General features: G+C 44.2%; 3 protein-coding genes across 4 annotated transcripts; 1 reads left to right on the forward strand and 2 right to left on the reverse strand.

Moving 5' to 3' along the window:
* Window positions 1-732: 732 nt before the first annotated feature.
* On the forward strand, window positions 733-2446 carry LOC131294903 (methyltransferase-like protein 25B). The gene is made up of 4 exons (XM_058322956.1): window positions 733-885; window positions 944-1407; window positions 1477-2240; window positions 2309-2446. The coding sequence occupies exons 1-4, from the start codon at window positions 793-795 to the stop codon at window positions 2383-2385; spliced, it is 1398 nt and encodes a 465-aa protein (XP_058178939.1). The 5' UTR covers window positions 733-792; the 3' UTR covers window positions 2386-2446.
* A 111-nt stretch (window positions 2447-2557) lies between these two features.
* Window positions 2558-4449, reverse strand: LOC131292357 (peptidyl-alpha-hydroxyglycine alpha-amidating lyase 1). Of its 2 annotated transcripts, XM_058320819.1 has the most exons (4): window positions 4027-4449; window positions 3709-3949; window positions 2849-3644; window positions 2558-2800 (listed from the first exon to the last, which is right to left on the reverse strand). In XM_058320819.1, the coding sequence occupies exons 1-4, from the start codon at window positions 4220-4222 to the stop codon at window positions 2618-2620; spliced, it is 1416 nt and encodes a 471-aa protein (XP_058176802.1). In that variant the 5' UTR covers window positions 4223-4449; the 3' UTR covers window positions 2558-2617. The 2 variants fall into 2 exon arrangements, with proteins under 2 accessions (XP_058176802.1, XP_058176798.1); XM_058320815.1 differs by having other exon boundaries at window positions 2558-3644.
* Window positions 4450-5041: 592 nt separating this feature from the next.
* On the reverse strand, window positions 5042-15961 carry LOC131281442 (protein dopey-1 homolog). The gene is made up of 9 exons (XM_058310773.1): window positions 15545-15961; window positions 7322-14241; window positions 7102-7249; window positions 6881-7033; window positions 6607-6802; window positions 6199-6210; window positions 5837-6004; window positions 5627-5765; window positions 5042-5559 (listed from the first exon to the last, which is right to left on the reverse strand). Exons 2-9 carry the CDS (start codon window positions 14210-14212, stop codon window positions 5347-5349), a joined length of 7920 nt encoding a protein of 2639 aa, XP_058166756.1. The 5' UTR covers window positions 14213-14241; window positions 15545-15961; the 3' UTR covers window positions 5042-5346.
* Between the last annotated feature and the right edge of the window lie 233 nt (window positions 15962-16194).

Here is a 16194-nt window from a genome sequence, read left to right on the forward strand (position 1 = left end):
CGTTGTCGAGGCGATTGTCAAAGTGTGACAACTCCAAGCAAGGTTGTTTGTGTAGCTATGCTTCTCCAGGTTGGTTAGTGTAGTACATTTTGGCAGAAAGGCCTAACTCCGCCATGGCCAAACACAATCCTTAATAGATACGCTAATTTATCTAGACTTTCTAGCATAGATACCATCTTCTTAAATCTTATTCCACGGATATTCGAATTTATACAAGAGTATGTACACAACATTGGACATTAGACATTTGGCAGAAAGCCGAAGGAATGCTAACCTTCACCTGTTCAACCAAAGTTACCTACATTAACGTTCAACCAGTCTACCCGGGTAGGCCATACATTTTGTATGGAAGATTCTATTTTCCTGCACTTCAGAGCAAATATCTTTTTATTGAGAACCATCTGTAATTCGTTTATTTTACACAGAATTGGAATTTTCTGTATTTCAATATGTATATCTTTGGTCTTTGCTCATAATTAACGAGTATCACCTCTTGTATCGTCGTACAAGAGGTGTAGCTACGACCGAAAAACCTCATTCACTCTTTTATCATTTGATGAAAATGCTATGTTTGGCACTTCTGCTCAATAAGGTCAAGATAAAGATACTTCAAAATACGATACGACCTCCTAGAACATGGTTCCTGAAGGAACCGTGGCCTCATAAATTGACGTGGCTATTGGAACTTTGTGAAGGTGAACTCTTGAGCTGGACAAAGCTGAAAAGATAGATTTGTGAAAGAATGACACTTTGCTAAAAACTAAACATTCCAAACAACATCATTATTTTACTATGGAAATAACGCCAGAAGAATTGAAAAAGAAAATTACTCTAGCTTTACAAATAATCGACAGTTACAAGTGGCTCATAGATGCATACATTGTGGTAAGGAATGTCAATTGATATGTAAGTTGTTCCGTTTTAAAAGTTACAGTTTTTTCAGGACTTCTATCACCATAACCACTGGAAAAATCTTCCTGCAAGTTGGATTTCATGTTTCCAGGATATTCCGATTAGACATTTATCAGAACTGCTATCTTTCGACGCAAAAGGCACTACGATGGCGGTATGGCCTCTGTCGATAATTGCTTTGAGGTCGCTATTTAATCGGTTGGCGCATACGAGGATAAAATCAGAGTGCACAACGCGTGAAAATACACTGGAAAAATCACAGATTAAAACTGTCTACCGGCAACGAGCTGCATTGTTTCAGAAGTCGGTAAAGCTGAAAAAACGTCATGAAATTGAACAATTCGCTGTCAACTGTTTCAACGAGATACCTGCTTATCACAAGACAATTGTTGATATTGGCTCTGGACAAGGAAATCTAGCCAGAACCCTTGCCTATGGATTTGGGTTTCAAGTTTGCTGTATTGAACAGAGTAGCACTTTTGTAGAAACAGCAAGGTGGGTTTATTAGATCAAAGTGTTGAGTAATACGCAACATAATGTATTGTTTTGGCTATTGGTTTTTAGACAGAAGGATTTCGAGCTCTGGCATCGTCTGGTTAAATACGATCCAAACTTGGAAGCAACAATCGTACATCCAGTGCATTTGCACAGAAAAGTAAATCTGACCAAGATTGATTGCGTTGAGTTTGTGCAAACTATAAAACACGCGCTTAATATTGAAAAATCTGATGCAACCAACTTTGGCTTCGGTTTGGTCGGTCTTCATCCTTGTGGTGATTTAGCTCCATCCTTATTACGCCTATTTCTGGCCTGCCACGAGTGTCGCTTCATTAAGCTCGTGTGTTGCTGCTATATGAAGCTTACCACCTGTAATACCGCAGCAAACAATTCGCACAACGAGTATGGATTTCCTTTAAGCGAGTTTTGTCGTCAATCGCACGTATCATTAACCTACGAAGCCAGAGAAATAGCCTGCCATGCCATCGAACAGTATCGCGAAAAGTTACTCGCTAATTATGGTGAGCTTAAGATTCATGCTTACCGGGCCACAATTGAAACGATAATCGTTCGCTTGCATCCGCAACATAGGCACGCCGGGCTGAAAGGAGGAATTAAAGCGGATGAAAGCACCTTTCCTGAATACTGTCAACGAGCAGTCGCTGATCTTGGAGTAGTAATACCCAACGAAGAAGTGCATTCCGAAGAAACACAAAAGTGCCTTAATCGATGGGAGCAGGTAGTGAAGTTCTATACATTACGATTGATGTTTGCTCCTCTTGTAGAGACAGTCATTCTGTACGATAGATTACTGTTTTTACTTGAAAAAGGTACAAAAATTCGTTTAAGTCTGAAATCGCATCCATCAACCCATAATCTTCTCTCATTTCATTCGTAGGTACTCGCGCCCGAGTTGACGTTCTCTTTGACCCGTGTCTTTCTCCAAGAAATCATGCGATTACTGCTTTTAAATAATTACGTGTCCCCGCAATATATATTTTTTGTTGTCATATTCTTTATTAAGTTTAAATAAACATCAACTACTAAAATTAAATGACATAAATTGAATTTTGGAAAAGAACGGAAACATTTGCTGAATCTTAAGACACAGGATTTAAGCTAACAAGCCAAATGCTATAATGGTTTGTTTAGATCACAGTTCGCGCAGTTGCTACTGTAACAATAATTAAGATTTGCGATCCTCTTGCTAGGCTTCACCCATATTTCGCAATGGTAGTTCGTCCATACGTGGAATACTATTTCCAGGGCGAAAGCAAATAACGCGGGCCATTAGTATCACCAACAAACTGGTTACCAGAAGAGTGCTTACAATGGAAAAGATTCCAATCGAACTAGCGGTTAAAACCCTATTGCCCGTACCAAACATAGGCTGATTATATGGGTTTGAATCGAAATGTGCTTTATCGTTTACATTTACAAGCGCCTCCGTACTGAAGGTCTCTTGTAGCAACAAAGCATTACTTACTTTAACAATTCTTCGAAATTTGTGCACCATTTGGGGATTCAGTTCAGCTACGTATACTTCCGCCCCGTCACGAGTTACGGCAAGCTCGTGAGGGTTTGCAAATGCATGCAGTAAGTTGTTTGGTTGAAAGCTACCCACAACTCTTCCGGTCTGCATTTCGAGTATGAACCCTTGTACTGGTTTCACATCAATCGTGAACTGGGGTCCATTAATGATGTATAGCAGTCCACCATTCGTTGCAACATATTTCACGCTAAATAAACGGCCCCCGATATCGGGACTGGAGTACTGGGAATGATATGTTCCATTAGCAGTGTGAAAGCATTGCACCCGACCCTGTTCGCGATCAGCCACGCACAATAGTCCACGATCCGGGACTAGCGTGAGAGCGTGCGGAATCGCAAAAAAACTCTCCGGAACCGGTCCCTGGGGAAGCTCAAACGTACGCGTCAGTATAAAGGAATTACGACCCCACATCAGCAGTGGTTGTCCGTCTGGAGAATACTTTATGATACGCCCATTACAATAACCATCCGCGACAAAAAAGTCCCCGTTCTTCAGTACTGCCACGGAAGTGGGCTTACAGAAATGTTCCATGTCATGACCGGGCTCAAATCGTTGTCCCAGCACTAGCACAGGCTCTGATAACGAATGTTTTAAGTCAAATTTAAACACCTGATGAAGGGCAACATCCGTTAGCCAATAATTGTCCTCGTGGTCGATCGCTAGTCCATGAGGCATGTAGAATCTGAAAACCCAAAAGAAAATGTTCTTTAAAGCAACAAATAGCGTAAATAGAAGACAGAACTTACAGATTTTCACCCCATTCACGAATTATTTGGCCAGTAACGCTACTAAACGTTAGCACTGTATGCTGCGCTATGGGACCCTCTGTTGCGTTCTGAAAGCGATTTTCCGTATCGAACGATCCAAGCGACCATACGTGCGATGCTCGATGAAAGATCACGACGTTTCCGGTGCAATCAAAATCCACAGCCGAAACAGATCCCAGTTTTCGATCAACAATCGGCCAACTAGACACGTAGGCATACTCTGAATACGGATACACGACAACGAACATGCATAGTGACAAGAACCTTCCAACATGTACGTTTTTTCTTTGTGCTTACCGTGGTGATCGAACCGTGAATTGGAAGCAGTTCCGTTATTACTGGCGCTACTGGCTGCATCACGAGAAATGTTGTCCGCCCGAGCATCGATGGCATGAATAAAGCATACCAAAGAGACGCACAACAATAACTTCAGGAACGTTTTAGCAAACTTGAACCTCCGTTCCGAGATCATTTTTTTATCTAAGGAGACCATTACCGTCGGTTAGTCGGCAGTAACGTTCTTATCAGTGCAAAAATAACAAAACACCTTCGCACAGTGATGACTCGATACTCATTTTAAAGGCCGATCTATTGCGGATCCAGAAAAACGTCATATTTTCTCCGTACCACACTACATCACCGATGATCAGCAAGGTTTCCTAAGACACAATCGCAAAATCATTAAGATCTGAAATACATTTTGTACGTTTGCTTGTTTATTCAACTGTAGAGTTTACTGCGCTGCTAAGCAAAGCTTCCACAGTTCTTGTCAAACTGGCTAGTCTAGCGGCAGTACGTGCAAGTAAGACACCTGTCAATCAGGGCAAGCATACAGGTATTGGAACCGGAATCGAATAGAAGAGCCGTGCCAAAGCCGGTTGAAAGTCTTTATGGTGTAAACTCTGGTTCAATAAGAAGAAGAAGTTATATGTAGTTTTTTTTGTAAAAAAATCTTTCAGTTTTATTTTTTATTCTGTTTTCTTAAACACATCTTTTTAAGTTAAGATAACATTCTTCATTTCTTTGCATTCCGAAATGTAGGCAAAAATTGTCCGACGACTTTTGAGCTTACTGTTACATCACACTGTCATTTCCTTATGTTGCACTTTTGTCCATCCAATCATTACATATTAGCAGTATACTTTTTAATAAATTTACACATCGAGAAGTGAAATATAATACGGTCTTACTATTCATAAATCACATAATTACACAAGACATATTGATATACGCACGCTGGCGATCTGATCGTCGATTTTGAATTAACTGGACTCGGTCGTTAGAAAAAAAATAAAACTTAACTTACATAAACGACAAATCGATCTGCTTTCGGTCACCCAGCGACACATTGGTGACAGGCCTGGCACCAGGATGCGGATGCAGAGAACGGAATTGACTATTCAAATGTTTGTTACTTTAACGAAACGAATAACAAAGCACGAAACAAACATTCACAAACTACACCGACATCGGTCTGTAATGGAAATACTGAATAAAATCACTAGATGTTAGCCGTAGTATTAATGGGCGTAAATATGATTCGTGCTGTGCGCCTTCCGTTGGTTACAACTATTTATCCGGTAACTTGGTAAATACAGATACGATACTTGTATCTCTTCATTTCGGGGAAGGAATTTTCTCCAAGAAATCGAGCGCCAGGACATATTCAACCTCTTCCAGGCATTGCTTGGTGTCCTTCTCAGTGTCGCTGTACGAAATATGCGATGGCCAACGCATTGAAAGTGTTGAGAAGAAACCGTACAGGTCTTGCAGCGTATTTATCGACTGGCAGGTCAGCATTATGTGATTCCCTTTCGTTGTTTGCGTTTTCTGCAAAAGTTTAAATTTAAGTAAAATATTATATGTTTAAAAGAATTCAATTTCACTGCACATTTACCGGTGAATGCGATGTGTATCGTAGATCCATCAGGTGAGATATTCTTGAAACGTGAGGAACAAACGACACCTTTTTTTCATCATACCCTCCGGCTTTATGGAAATTTTCATTTTGACTGCTAACGAATGCCCAACGATACCTTCAGGACGAGGATAGGATAGTATACATTAATACTCTTTGAAGTTTTTCACAAATAGGATAATTACTTACATTTGAAAGTGAGGCAAGATTGTGGCAGGCAAAACACAACCTAGCTCCAGTAGTTTGGCAGTCTCCAATTGCACCATGCGCCAGTGAGGGTGTCCATAGGAGTACAATCCATTGCTCGTATTCGTTACCCAAGCAGTATCAAGGCCAGACAGCATGCGGATATGTTGACTAGATATGTAGCCAAAGCAAATGAAACAATAACAAAAAGAAATGTTTAATATTTGATTTTACACCTCTGAATTTCCTAGTAAAGCTTCTAAAGTGTCGATTAATTCAGCCTTAAAACTTTCCTTCATTTTGGCCGCAGTTAGATCCATTAACAGTAACTTTTTCATATTACCTCACACAAAAAAGCTTCTTACCTTGATTGAGATCTGTATTTTGGTACGTTTGAATTCGGTTTCGGTATTCAAATGGCGACACACAAACAACCAATGAAGCAATAACAGTGATTGTGGTGTGTGGGACAGTAGAAAAAGACAAAAAGAAGTTTATTATACTTTATCTGCAATTGATGAAAATAAACATGTAAATCCAACACCATCTAGGGTGGTTACACTGTCGATACAAAAAGGACAGACTAACCAAACTAACCCGACAGAAGTGATAGGAGAATAAGGAAACTACGAAACAAGGCATGTGGAAGTTATTAGCATAAACTATGCAATAAGTCAATGATATACAAATTAAACTAAAAAAGAGACAGTGGGTGAAATTAAAGTAGGAAGGCAAAGAACAGTTCATTTACTATTGCAAACGGACAGCCTTACCTGAATTCCTCTGTGTCAGTCATTAGCTCCTGTTCAATAGATAGGAACACTTGCACCATCTCGGCGATAATGATTGGCCATAAGCTAGTAACATGATCAGCTGACATACGCAGCAGCAACACACGGAAGCAGAGAAAGACAGCTGATTGAATCAATGGAACCACTTGTGGCAATCGCAAACTGTTTGCTAGTTGTTCTGGGAATGAAACGGCGAAGTATAACAACTATTTTATAAAAGTATTATCCAGTTTTTGATAGAAATGTGTATTATTACCTTGAATCTCGGGCATGTATTTATGATACTGATCAACTTCACTACAGAATATAACAAACGCAAGACGCTTTAACAACAACGCTCGCTGTTCGTACTCTTGTTCTTTGGACGTAAATATATTCAACGTGCCAGTCTGGGCTAATGGTAATCGGTCTGAAAAAGGGGGTAGAGTAGATAAAATAATAGCGTAATGCCTAAACCTTCGTTCGATTTTCACTCACTCATAAGATCTCTAAAGGTAGTATTATCACAGGTCATCAAACTATCGAGGATAGTTTTCCAGTACGGCAAGCAGCGGCTGTCCATCTGGAAGAACGACGAATCTAGCAAAAGGTCGAGAGCATCCTTCCGCCATGCTTTTCGCATGTACTGAAAAGATAAATCAATGCAGTATCTGCTGTTAGCTTAGGCTGTTAGAAATCTGGCGTTTGTAAGTTTTACCTGGTATGTGCTCAGGCTGGCAAGCAAATTCGAGCAAGCATGGAAGGTCGGAATATTTTTAACAGTGTGTGTCTTGAGGTAAGGCACAATGTTGTACATAACGCCCGTGACGATCGTCGTCACTTTGTCTTTCTCCTGTGAGCTAAATGCTACATCGAGCAGTGACGCGAGAATTGCCGCGAGGATCGATTGCGCTTGTATAGAGTAGTGTTGGTTGGAAGGTAGCAGCAACCCATCCTTTCCGGTACTTTCCAGCGAACCAAACTCTTCCTTTACCGAGAGATTGCGCCTCAGCCATGTTGTCTGCTCCAGGCAAGATCCGGCAACATTCGAGACTGCTTCTACTAGTCGCGAAGTGACATCATGCAAATCACGAAGATCTTTCTTATCCGAGAACGGCATGCTAGGACATCGCTGGACGAATTCATTCAAGATAGAAAGCGCCACAAATTGAGCCGTTATTTGCAGTGTCAAACAATCCTTCAATAAGGCGTACAGTGAGCTCCAGCAGTCTGTGTATTGCGCGGGCGAAACACCCGATATCAGGAAGAAGTACAGCAGCTCTAGAGCGCTCACCTCCAGGTTCAATCCGACTGGCGGTTGATAGATCGGGGGCGGATTCTTGATTACTTGGTGCATTGTTTGAATGAATGAATCGACCGACATGATGCGTATTCCGGTAATTAGCTTAACTAGCAACAGCTGATTTTCTCCCGCCTGTGGCAATGCTTTCACCATTATGTCAAAGAAATCGACGTCCGACGTTTCGCTTCCTATACTGCCACCATTCGCCACGGATTCGGAACCTCCTCCCACCGCAACGCTGTTGCTACGCTCATGCCAAGCGACCGATATCGCAGTCAGAAAGTTTGTTCCATAGTGCATCGAAATTGGGCTTAAAAATTCCAACAACTGATGCTTCACGCGGCGAAAATCGCTTATGCTTGTCTCCCAGAGGGTAGCTATCGTTATGATGATTCTCGGCAGGTGACTTAGTATCGCCGTCTTAGCCACCTCCTGGTGATTTTTTTTCACCTGCTGATTAATGCCCCCACTAAGGAGCGACGAGGAGTACGATAGGAACACGTTCACTATGTTGTTGATGATCTGGCCAGATTGGTTCGCCGTTGAAGAAAGCAACGACCCATTACTTGCTGCGGATGGATTGAAGATGCTCGCAAGAGAAATTTGCTGCGAACTATCGAGAAGACAGTAGTGTGCCAGCACCGTCGTCGCTTCGAGCTGGGAGACTATGTAATCAACCGATTGGACAAGGATTCGCTCCCTTTTCGTCACACGATCCAAGTTACTGCACAGTTGATGGATGACACTGATGACTATTTTCGTCAAATTGGCCGGGGGCAAACAAGTAAGGCACGCGGTCATCATGTCCGTCCAATTTTTATGTACATGCTGCAAACGATCGCACTCCAATGCTGCTAGGATCGTCGATAGAAACATCGGTTGCTGTGCTAGGAGCTGGTTAGGAATGTATCGGTACGTTCGCTTTGTTTCAGGCGCAACCCTTGTGGGAGAACTGTTCGAAGACGCGGAGGTCGCTGCCAGTCCACCACTTTTCCCATTCCCTTCACTCCCACCTTCTGAGCGCTGAAGCGTAATTTCGTGCTCCAACTTCAACACAGCCAGCAGCAACCGCAACAGTTCTATCTGATACGCCTCAGCATTTTGACGAGTGCTTTCTGGATCACTGTATCGCAGAACCTCGTCCGCTGGACACGTGTAACCGCCTGGGCTAGTAAAATAGTTCACCGACGAAGCCAAACAGTAGAGTACAATTTTCTGCACCTTGCATTTTTCCATGAGATCCGCCACGTAGTTCGCAAGGTTCTTTCCAACGTCTTTCACCACCGCAAGTAGTTCACCGAAAAGAGTAGTCATAAGCTCGATGCATTCCAGCTGAATCTTCGCGTTTGTGTTGAAATCGTCCCGTGAAGGCTGGCGTCCTTTGCTATCCTTACCTTGATCCGTCTGATAGCTTCGCGTATAGTATAAAAGCACAGTGAGGATCACTTCCAGATACATACTTCCTCTGTACAAATTATGATGCTCGGAATCGTCCCGTGCCTCCGTGAAACCTTTGCCGAAGATATTACGTCGGTGTCGTAACAGAAGTGACTTTATTTGACCACTAGAAACAGAAGTCGTTACCGACAAGCACAGGAAAAACCGAGCATCATTCGTGAGAATGTTCCGCAGTGTTTCGATGGTGTATAGGATCTGCTTTGTGTTAAACACTGACTCGTATACGAGAAAGTGCGTATGAAATGGATACAATTTGCTACCATTGCGCCAGCTGTTGATGCGCGTGAATGTGACTTTCGGGACCGGTTTGTCTTCCTCGCCATGATCATCTCCGACGGACGTTTTACGTTCCTCCGCAGCCGTGTTCATAGTAGTAGTTGTCATTGTGATACTACCATCTTCGTTCGTTATCTCATCAGACGTTAATGTTCCGTTCAGGGATGGTCCATTGGTTAACGTGTACGAAGAACCCGACAGCAGCGAATCGTCACCGACTCCCGAGCCCGAAATGTTGCCCGATGAAATAAGATATGTTTTGCGATTTCGGAATCGATCGCTGGACTTGCTGATAAAATCTACTATCGGTCCCTCTTCCACGAATCGTTTGATCTGTTCACTGTCGGTATAACCTTCCGATCCGCGCAGCACACGACTGATCCTTTGTTTTCCGCGCCCAAGAAGTCCATTGCGTGGATCAGTTTCACTGTCGTTCGTATCGTCCAGATCGGAAGTGGATCGATGGAATTCCTTTTTGAAGTGGTAGCCGCCACTACTGCAAGTAGCAGCTAATGAACTGGGCTCTGAAATGCCACTGTCGGCATCAATTACGGTCCCGGCAAGCAGTCCCATTGAGTTCGAACGGTTACGCATCCCTTTAGCGGTCGCTAGCTGCTCTGATTCGAGAGGATTGATGATAACGGAAATTTTCCCATACTGGCCTGCATCGTCACCAGTTCCGGATGTCAAACAAGTTGAATGCACTTTCTTCACGACGGACTCGTTCGTGACATAATTTGATACGATCAGCTGGCCACCATTGCCAGGCGTGCCGGCGCGTCCAATATCACCACCCTTCGAGCTGCTACCACCACTTCCACCACCACCAATTGAGACACCAAAAATCTTTTTTTGAATCGATCGAATGGGACTTCGCTTTTTAGTCAGACCAGCAGCCGGATCCATATGATATCGTATTTGACCATCCTCGGAGCTGACGGCGAAACAGGCTTGATTCAATTGTGCATCAGCATCCACAAGCAGTTCCCTTTCCCATTCTCCGCTAACCGATCCATCCTCTTGTCCTCCATCCAATGTACCTGCTCCTAAGCCTCGAAGACGTTTGGGACAAAAAATACTCATTCGTTTGGTGCTTTCATTAAGTAGTGTTTTCAACAACAACTTTAAAATACGACCTATATCGCCACGCACCAGAGCTTCTCGCAGCCAATTGGCTGTTTTCACTTGGATTGATACATTTCGGGGCAGGGTTAACGAATCGAGCACCAGAAATAGCAGCTTCTCAAACTCATTCCCATGGTATGTATCACGGCCGAGCTTCCATAGGAGTTGAAATTTGCGAAACCCATCCGAATCGATCTTTAGCTCAGACTTTGCCAGCACGGGTATCTGCCACAAAGCGTGAAGTGCTGACGAATCCTTTCGCCGAACGGTGCGTTCAACCAAGCCGCGGTAATATCCTTCTGCACATTCACCATCTGTCTGTGGAACGAGTATTCGATCGATAATAACGTTCTCTGTGAAGCGGCTGTCAAGGCAGTTGTGTATACGATACAGGAGCAGGGTAATGTTTCGTGCCTCTACGCGCGAAGCGTCCAGATAGTCCCACAACATTGTAGTTAGTACCTGAAACACCTTAGTCCGTCGTTCAAGATAGTTCACGTGAGACAGCTTTAGTAGAGGCATCATTAAAACAATCGTTTTTCCACTGCACGTTTCTTTGGATGATTTTTTCCCATTTGTCCGCAATAAGCCTATCATGTCGATCAGTGTCTGGGCGGCAGAAAGTTGCGTGTCGAGGTCGCTGACAAAAATCGCCAAAAGAGAAAGTGCTTTCAACCATCCAGGAACATCATCAATTCGCTCCGTGACTCCAGTTTCGTTGCGATAGCTCGGGAAAGAGGACATTTCCGTGAGAACATTACAGGCAAGCTTCAGTGCGTTCCTTAGCGATTCTCCAATGGGGGCGCGGGCAACTCTGGCTAACATTTCATTCCCACGTACCAGTTGCGTTATCTCAAACTGTTGCCTTCCTCCTGCAAGAACGTCTCGACTCCGTTCTTCCATCGATGGCGGTACTGAGGATCGTCCATCGACCGATTGTATCAACATAGCAGTCAGTTTGGCGCGGGAAGATTGATGATTTAACGATAGTATTCCGAAAATTTCCTCCAGCTCCGGTGCCAGAGCATTTATTACCACCAAATCCTGATCGTACGATGGACCGCCATTTGTCGAGTGATCGGAGTTGTCGATAAAGAGGTTCTCCTGTAGGCTTACTTGCTCCGAAGACAAGTGTTCTGGCTGAACCAGCAGTTTTCGACACACATACAACTCAAAGAACGCCACATACTGTCTAATACATCGATCCAGTATGGGGCAGTCGGGTAGCTGGGCGATAGCAACTCCACCGCTTTTGACCGAAGCACACTCCTCGGATGAATGCACCTGGATTACAATGCCTCCAGCACTAGCAACTCCTGTCCCTTCCATAGCATTGCTATTGCTGCTTCCACTGCGGCTACTGTTGACGCTACTGTTGTAACTGCTACTGTTACTGCAGCTAGTGGTGCTGCTGGCGCTACTGTTGCTACTACAACTGAAACGCTTGCGATCGTTGGCCGCTTCACCGTCCTTTTCGGTAAGTTCACTGAAGTCTACTGCTTCTGGTTCATGTTTTAGGTCGGGGGTCGAGCTTGCCCCGCAAATTTTCTGCTCCGACCGGTTGATCTTCGCTTTGCTTGACTTTAGCGATCCCTCACGACTAGTGCTTAGCTCACTAAGCTTACTGTAGGATTTCGATTTTTTGTTCTTTTTACTATACTTCCCACTACTTCCGCTACCGCCACTTCCCTTCTTATGGAGCCCTTGGCTTGAACTTGATCGCTGAAATGAACCATTGGGCACCGTCACCTGCAGCGAGCTTTCGTGTATCTTTGAATCACTGCTGCTCTTCTCGAGACTAGCAGCGGCCTCCTTCGCCGCAGCCACCTGCTGTTCTTCTCCCTTGCGCGTGGACTCACTCACGCTTCTACTACACATTGAAAGGTCAAACACTTTTTCCGACATAATCATCGGTTGGATTTTCGAGACGATCTTCACGCACAGGCGCAGCGACGAAGCCACCTCAACTGAGTACATGTTACTGTCGTATATCGTGAGCATTGATATAAGAGACAGCAAAAATTTTGGCAAATGTACGCGTGTCGTCTCGTTATACATCTCTAGTGAGAGGGTTTCCAGCAGGAACTCTGTAAGATGGCATACTTCTACGGTGCCGGGCGGACCTGAATCGATCTGTATAAGGTCAGCATCTGTGGAGTGTTGACGTTCGGTGCGAGTAGCCGCCTCCCGGTACAGGCGAGACATATAATTCCATATATAGGACGGGTCGAATGTAGAAAACAGCAAATTGGCTGACTTTTGCACCTCCAGGTTGCCATTGCACAACGAAATTGCACGAATGATGTCGCAGAGCACATCGTCCAGAATGCGCAGCCCAATTTCGGCCTTGTCGAGTAGTGAAATCAGTATCCGATACGGACTGAGGTCGAACGGTTGTTGGGTTATGCTTTCTTTCAGCACCATCTTGAAGGCAGCAATTAGACGGCGCTTTGCGTGTCGCTCAAAATATGTATTAGGATCGTACAGCTCTGTATCCTTCGAGTTTCCGCCCCGGTGCAGATGCTTGCCCATGCTTGTGTCGGAACCAAGAAGCCAAGAGTACAATCGTCGATTAAGCGACATATCCCGGCGCAGGATCGTGTTGAGAGCCATTTTGACCAGTTTCGTCGTATATCTCTCCGACAGCAGTGAATCGTGCATCGGAAATGCCAGTAGAAGAAACTCGAGGGTGTTTCTCTGCACGAGAATGATAGCATCACTGAGGCAGCTACATAGACCGTTTACCATCAGTTCCTCACTGTTTCCGGTCAGCTCTCGCTGTACCGCACAGGGAAGCTTCTTATCGTACCGTTCGAGAACGTACGTGATTGCGGGCAGCCGCACAGATGCATTCGTCACTATGCACTCCCATAGGCAGGTATAGAAACATTCAAGCTGAACCGCGATGCACACTTTGTCGAGCAACTGATTTGTACGCTCGAAATGATCCTGGCCGGCTTCCAAGCCCGGAAAAACACCGCTCAGGAACCCGCTCAGTGCCGGCCGTAGCTTTTCGCCTAACGGTACAAAGTATTTCTCATAGATGGACAGTAGGGCAGGTCGCACGTTCATTGCCGAGTAGCCTAGCAAAGGAAAGAGACCAGCGCTGTAGATGAACAGTTCTGACGCGAGTCGCTCAACGCCAATGTTACTGAAAATCACATCATACGACTCTAGCGCTTTCAGATGCACACCCGATGGGAGGGCTGGGTGCATGCATTGTGCCAAACGCTTCGAAATCTTTATCCGACGCGGTATGATCTGATACTGTGCGTTCGAAGATATCACTTTGTTCAATTTGCCAAGTGCAGAGATGAGGTCTGCCCATTCGCTAGAGTATTCAAAATTTTTCAGTGCCTTATCGATGTTGGAAATGTACACCCGATACTTGGGCTGCTTCATCAAGTCGTACTCCTCCATCAAACCCGACCCTGTTGTCGTATCCATGATGTCGTTCCGAGTTCCGTTGAATATCACTAAAACAGAAAAAAACATGAAATTTTGTTAAATAAAAATGCAAGAAGCAAGTGGATCAAACACATTTGTTTGTCCTATTATGCATGACGACGTTAACGTGATACATTATTCTGACGGAAACTATTATGCGTCCTATCCAACACTGTATTTGATGCTTCTACCGTAACGATATTTGGTAACGATGCCGGTCGCAGAAAACGTACACAATTTGATCAAGCGAAAAAGACACACACAGTATGGTATGAATAATATTATGGAAGCAAGCAACACTCAATAAGAATGATAAGTGTTGTGCGTTAACCGACTGCGTATCGCTCAAACTGGTTCTTTTCTACGATAGATGATACGAAAACGACGACTATCAGGAGGAGGACGAGAACGACGGCGGTAGGTAAATATCCTCATCGCGAACAAATCGATGTTGATAAGAAAATGGCGAATACAGCTGAACGTAACTTCGTGGTGAATGCTCGATTTTGCTCTTCAAGGTTGTGCCTCTATAGTGGCTTGCTTAAAAGAACCCGATAGTTGTTGTTTGCTGCAGGTTTTGACCTACCGAGTCTCTTGGCCCGAATGGAAATATGGCGTTTCATCAGGTTGTTTTTGTTAAACGCAAAGAAGTAGACTCACGAAAAACAATTCCAACACGACACCACGGGAGATGCAGTTATAAGCATCACGTTGGTTTGGTTGTCGGTTCGTTACTAAATGATTTGCCCCTCTATTGCACCGGATTTCTTCCTGTCACAGGGTCGCGCGCGAGTCATATCAAATAGAAAGGTGATTAACACGCTCATTGTGTTTGATGGTTGAGGCGATTTCTGTGTGATTCACTCCAGCAAACTCGCACAACGATAGAGCTGATTGGGAACTTCGTTTTTAAAGTGCGGAACGACAGGGTATGCACTGGGGGTGTAGAACACATACCGATAGTGTCTGAACCCGAACGGAACAAAAACGGAACCATGGGCAGCGCGATGTGGGATTGGCATTTGGCGAGGGTAAATTAGAGCAAACAGTAAACCATAGTGTACAGTTATACAGTACTCCCCTTTCCACCTTGTTACGCCTTTCCTCTAAAGCAATTTTATCTTGAGTGTACGACTGGCACTATGGCGACCACCCACCTTCTGCCCAATCGGATTACATGCACATCGCTGCTGCTGCTGTAACTTACTTCCCGGAGTCAACCCGTGCGACGCATCGTGTGGTTACGGCCTGTACTGTACCTGTTGGCCTCCCTATACAGCAACGTTGGGGATCTTTCCAACTTCATTAAAATGTAAACTTCGCTATACTTACGTGTCGCTACACACTGGATAAACCACAGCCGCTCTCATGCGTTACGCCGTCGTTCCCTTTGACGTGTTTGCAAAACACTGCGTTTCACGTCACTTTTGTTCGACCTAAGTTTTCGCACTTGATCTACTTTTTCTTTGTGTGGTCTACTTTTACGCGAAAGTGCCCAAACTGCAACAATTCTGTTTGTTTGGACATCCCAATTCGAATGAAATCATTACACATGGAGAGGTAGCCACATCGAAACAATACACCAACAATTATTACACACTGGGACCTTTTTCAACTGCTACAGCTAGATTTGCGTGCCACACAAATTGCGAAGATGCGAAGTGTGGTAAAAATCGATGAAATTGCTGCTGCTCCTGCTGACGACAAATCAAGACTGTTCTCGGTAGCTCCAGATAAACAAGCACTTGACAGTTCGTTTCCACACTGATGACCGACTCGCTTGCTTCGCCCAGCGAATGGTCTTATTTTGTTTAAGTGTTTCACACCGTAAACAATTTGGCAATTATCTGTATCGTGGTCATAGGAATTTACACTAAATGTTTCTTATGGAATGAAGATTTTCGTCTTTGCTGTGCTATTTACATTTCCATCGAATCACTGGCGGATGACAAGCAGCAAAACCAAAGTCCATAGAAATAAAG

The sequence above is a fragment of the Anopheles ziemanni genome, chromosome 2, assembly GCF_943734765.1.
Source record: "Anopheles ziemanni chromosome 2, idAnoZiCoDA_A2_x.2, whole genome shotgun sequence".
NCBI lineage: Eukaryota > Metazoa > Arthropoda > Insecta > Diptera > Culicidae > Anopheles > Anopheles ziemanni.

Coding starts and splice junctions, on each gene's coding strand:
- LOC131294903 (XM_058322956.1), top strand. CDS start 793: ATGGAAATAACGCCAGAAGAATTGAAAAAGAAAATTACTCTAGCTTTA. Junction 1,408..1,476: donor ACTTTTGTAGAAACAGCAAG/GTGGGTTTATTA, acceptor ATTGGTTTTTAG/ACAGAAGGATTTCGAGCTCT. Junction 2,241..2,308: donor ACTGTTTTTACTTGAAAAAG/GTACAAAAATTC, acceptor TTTCATTCGTAG/GTACTCGCGCCCGAGTTGAC.
- LOC131292357 (XM_058320815.1), bottom strand. CDS start 4,222: ATGGTCTCCTTAGATAAAAAAATGATCTCGGAACGGAGGTTCAAGTTT. Junction 3,950..4,026: donor TTCACGGTTCGATCACCACG/GTAAGCACAAAG, acceptor ATCCGTATTCAG/AGTATGCCTACGTGTCTAGT. Junction 3,645..3,708: donor CGTGAATGGGGTGAAAATCT/GTAAGTTCTGTC, acceptor TTGGGTTTTCAG/ATTCTACATGCCTCATGGAC.
- LOC131281442 (XM_058310773.1), bottom strand. CDS start 14,212: ATGGATACGACAACAGGGTCGGGTTTGATGGAGGAGTACGACTTGATG. Junction 7,034..7,101: donor TACCTTTAGAGATCTTATGA/GTGAGTGAAAAT, acceptor CCCCTTTTTCAG/ACCGATTACCATTAGCCCAG. Junction 6,803..6,880: donor ATACATGCCCGAGATTCAAG/GTAATAATACAC, acceptor TTTCATTCCCAG/AACAACTAGCAAACAGTTTG.